Below are 4,947 nucleotides of genomic sequence, written 5' to 3' on the forward strand. Positions count from 1 at the left end.
GACAATCCATTTTCAACACTGCGGATTTTCCTGTTGAAGAGTTTTTGCACTTTCGAAAAGTCTTTCCCGTTCATTCTACATGCCCGTTTCAAGACTGCCAAGGCTTGGTCATACTTCTTGTTGGCGATCAGCCACCGAGGGGACTCCACCAAGAGGCTAGTCATGGAAAAGGGAGGGACAGAAGGGGATGCAGGGGAAAAAACTATGATAAAGGGAACACACTACACCTACGATTTCGAAACTATTATCATGATTTTTTAAAATGTTGTAAAATATTCTATTTCTGTTTAACTCCCCCTCCCCTCCCCCATCTTTCCAAGTCTTTTTCAGTAGTCTTAAGCATTATGAATACAACTGTTGTAAAATCACTGGGACAAACACAGAACATAGGACACTGACAATTGGTAATGTTATATAAACAAATGACCAAAACGTATCCCCCAATTTTCTTAGTAATATACTAGTCAGAATAAGTAATATACTATTCTATCTATGTGTTTCCTACGTGCACGTAACTGGTCTCATATCCTCACTTACGTCCTACGACAAAGGTTCAACCTTAAGTTGTGTTGTATCGTGGTGAAGCCAGGGGCTTGTTAAAATAAGAAAATCAAAGAAACTTACATCTTTTCCGCCCGTTGGGCAACGTTCATAGATTTTATTTTGTGGTGGGTTCAGCACCTAATAATATGTCCACCAAAAATACATTTATGTGAGGACTTTACTGAAAAACTCTGGTCAAAGGCACTGAAATGTACATTCGCAGCTTCCAAAGACACTCAAGTGTGGAAGTCTCTAAACTTGATCAGCCATTTTCTCTCTAATTTTACCTCCCTCTGAAACCAGGTGACCGCACCTCCTCCAATCACAAATATTTCGATTCATGACATATCGATGTATTTTAATCAAAAGCAAGACAAATGAACAAGCTTGAAGGCGTTACCAATAATTTGATATGCCCACAACATTGAAGCGCGTCTGATTTTTCCGTGTCGTGACACAAAGGAATGACGATTCTTTACTTAACCAACAAAGGAGTGAGTCTATCTTAAGGTACAACCACGTTAAAAGGACAGGGCAACTAAACAAACGTTGCAACGGTACAAAATGCAGAACTGTTGAAGTTGAAGAGTCTAATTTCCTCGCCAAGTGTCGAACTACCTTTCGAAGGAACAGTTTGGGACGAGTTGAACTCAAATGTTTATACTATGATATGAGTGAAAAAGAAATACTAACGCTAACGCACATAGATATTAACATTTAACGATAATTCTCAGCATAATCTGTGTCAACTCACAAGGGGTAGATGAGTGCATTGAGGGCCATCAGAGCTGTGACTAACTGCATAGACCTCCATGAAGCATCCCTCATGAGGTAGGCGGTGAGAGCAAGCATGACCATCGAAATGTTCCAGTTGGTGCCGCCCAGGACGCCCACATAGCGTCTGTGCTCCGGCACCGTGAGCTCCATTAGGAGAGTGAAGCCTGCCAGGCCTGTGCCCTGGTTGTTTGCGTAAAGAGAAGCACGTCTTTAAAATGCAGATTTTTAGGCCACCATCGATCCAATTTAGATCATTTAGGAGGCAAACCTCTGACCCTACCTCTCAGGGCCAGTTTGGGCTGAGAGGGATACAGCATCCCAGCAGAAAGACCGAGATATTCAATAAAAATTCTCCCAACTAGGGAATAGAGCTGGGGTCTCCTGCGTGCGATAACGAAGTGCTTGATTGCTACACCATAGGTCGGTAAGAGAAGCATACCGATACAACAACGGCGGTTTAGAACAGAGAAAGAGTAAGGCAGACAGACATTTGTTTAAAAAGGAACCAGGCCTGTGCCCTGTTTGTTCGCGTGAAAAGAAGCACATCGATACAATAACGGTTACGGTCCTTCGGTTTTAGATCAAGTAAGTGTTTTACGGCACTTGCAACACTAAAAGGTCATATGAGTGCCGAAGATCAGCAGTGTTACTTGAGAGAACACAATAAAGGAGGAAAGATAAGCACGATTGATGTTTTGAAGAAAAGAAGGAGTAAACCACACCAGAGCACCCAACAATCACCCACAGGGTCGTTCAGTGCAGAGGAAGAGTAAACAAACACAAAGAAACAAATGAGGAAGAAGGTGTGTTCTCTGATTGTTTGCATCAAGATAAGCACATCGTCACATAAACGGTGCAAGAATTAGTAAGACAGAAGATCAACAGAAGGAATTAAAAGAAGTAGGATCTACGAGTGGCGCCTTCCAACAGCCCATCCCATGACTGAGGCTGATTTGTATGGATGAGACCTTATTTATAATCCAGTAATTATTTGTAACATGGATTACATAATATTAAAATTAGCTTTAAAATAAAAAATGTTATGTCAAATTAGGCCTTAAAAAGGGATGAGTGTTTTTAAAAAAAAACACTTCAATCAAAGAACAGGCTTATATTCACAACTTGCAATATTTTGATTTAAACGCCCTACACTTGTGCCGTCTGTTTGTCTATTCTTGTGTGAATCTGGCAACATGGCTGGAACAAGAACAACAACAACAACAACAACAACAACAAGAACAACAACAACAACAACAACAACAACAACAACAACATCAAAAGAACGCCCCTCTTTAAAAAATGCTTAAAAAATAGAGAACACGCACTCGTCATTGATGTGCGTAAGAAGAATAGAAGATGGGACAGTTCAAAGTCTTTCTTTAGGCAAAGAATGAGAAAATTCAATAATTAATAGCTGAATAGTGCAATGGGCAGAAAACTGAACAGATTAGGATTATCCTGTCAGACTCAGCTCAACTTAAATAACTGATCATAAGCATCAAATTTAATGGTTAAAGCTGTCGTGTTTGCTAACTAATGTCAGTTAACCACATTGACAGATCAACCAAGAAATATATCACCAATCAATCATTCATTCAAGAAACCAATGACTGAGTTCACGGATCAGTCAATCGATCAGCCCATTTGTTACAACGTTCATCAGTCTATGAAGGAGTTAATTTTCTGAAAACCAATTTATTAATGATATTATTTAGTTACTCGTTTCTTCCTTCGTTCACCCACCCATTCCCCTCTCTCTCTCACTCTCATTCTTTCTGTGGTTCTCTCTGCCTTTCTCTCTCTTTCCCTCTGTCTGTCTGTCTGTCTGTCTGTCTGTCTGTCTGTCTGTCTGTCTGTCTGTCTGCCCCCCCCTCTCTCTCTCTGTGTTCCTCTCCCTCTCGCGCACTAGCTCTACCACTCTTCCTTTCTCAACTTCTCTTAAGATTAAGTAGTAACGCACCTGCTGGAAAAATCCAGTAAAAAACCTGACTGCCAAGAACACGTAGATATTTGGGGAGAAGACACCTCCAAGGCCAACCAGAAACATACATAAGTTGCAGAGGATAAAAACAGGTTTGCGCCCCACTCGGTCGGCTGAAAGAAATCAAAAAATAAAAATTAAATTTACCCCAAACTGTTAAAATCTATAACAACCGACCAGTATCAATAAGTCTAACATTTTCATATCTTTAAAAATACATTAGACCCTTGCTTTAGAGACAAAAACTCCTTGGGAAAGAAAGGGAAATGCTAAAGGTGAAGAGCATTACTAATTTTTCGCTTTCGGAAACCGCCCTACTAGCGATTCGAGTGAAAACTAATTTAAATAAAGTCATGAGTAAGGCAATGATTTCAGCATTACTAGCCCATTATACGTGTACATCGAATAACCAACCAATTTACATATTATAATGACGAGAAAGATATTTTCTTCATCATTAGCTTATACAGGTACATTCAATAAACCAACTAATTTACACAAGGTCAATGCTTTCAACATCACTAGCATATTGGGTACATTCAATATAGACCAACTAATTTACATAAAAGGTCTTGAGTAAAACATTGCTTTCCACACTATTAGCGTACCCAGACACATTCAGTGAGTAAAGTCTTCAGTTCAGTAAGGTAAAGGCGTCTTGTGCACATCAACATGGAATAGTGCGCTTTGAAACCAGTTTTATTTAGGAAACATGTGAATAACTCAAACTCCCGCCTATCCAGAATAATATATTCTTATGTGGATTCTGCAAAGACGCCATTGAAGGTGTCGTAACCAGCGTCTGTGGTATAGCCGGTAGGCGCTTCACTGTTGCTCGCAGGAGACCCGAGTTCGATTTCCGAGTGGGTAGGTATTTTTAGCGAGAATCTCGGTCTATCTGCTGGGATGTTGTATCCATCTCAGCTTGGGCTGGCCTTACAGACAGGGTCAGGGGCCTGATTCCTAAACGATCTAAACTGTGTCGATGAGGACAGGGCGTAAAAAATACCTAAACTTTAAGGTTTCGTAGTTTGGACAATGTTTGGAAATCCCCCTCCACTTTGGAGTTTCGTTTCCATGGGTTTTTATTGACATGTCTTACGTAATGAATACCGCACTTATTTTTAATGGAAACAGATTGTTTTTTTGCAAGCGTGTCAGTAAACATTAGATCAACAAATTCATTTGTTCAATTTTTTCTTGAACGAATTAGAAAACTTTAAATGGATTTTTTCCTGAGGAAGTATTCAAGTTTGCAAAAAATCCGTGAAAATGCACACTCAAAACACCACCAACAAAACTCTATTCTATATATAAAAAATCCAACAGGCAAATTTAAGTATTACATCTTCTCTTTATTTTGTGATAATTTCATAAAGATGAAATAAAGAATGACGGAGTTATAAAAAAATATACAGAAAAACTGCGTTTTGAGAAAACAGTAAATAAAGAAAAATGAACCCCCCCTCCCCCGACTTTTTGAGAAATGGTGGTGACAAACATGCCTGGTATGGGAAGAAATAAGGCTTTAGGGGCTCTATTGATAAGATAAGATAAGATAAGATACATCTTTATTGTCCAGATCCTGGCACATTGGTTTGGTGTTCCACCACGAGTACACACACACACACACACACACACACACA

The 4,947-nt window shown here is 39.5% G+C and overlaps 1 protein-coding gene across 1 annotated transcript in view; it reads right to left on the reverse strand.

Moving 5' to 3' along the window:
- The window catches only part of LOC101855499 (solute carrier family 22 member 6-A), a gene marked incomplete at its 5' end in the record, with an annotated part of 17,629 nt that overhangs the window by 10,573 nt on the left and 2,109 nt on the right, over nt 1–4,947 (reverse strand). Inside the window, 3 exon segments of the mRNA XM_035970276.1 lie at nt 1–156; nt 1,298–1,500; nt 3,281–3,414. Coding sequence (XP_035826169.1) covers nt 1–156; nt 1,298–1,500; nt 3,281–3,414 — 493 coding nt within the window.

Source organism: Aplysia californica, unplaced genomic scaffold (assembly GCF_000002075.1).
Source record: "Aplysia californica isolate F4 #8 unplaced genomic scaffold, AplCal3.0 scaffold00245, whole genome shotgun sequence".
Classification (NCBI taxonomy): Eukaryota; Metazoa; Mollusca; class Gastropoda; order Aplysiida; family Aplysiidae; genus Aplysia; species Aplysia californica.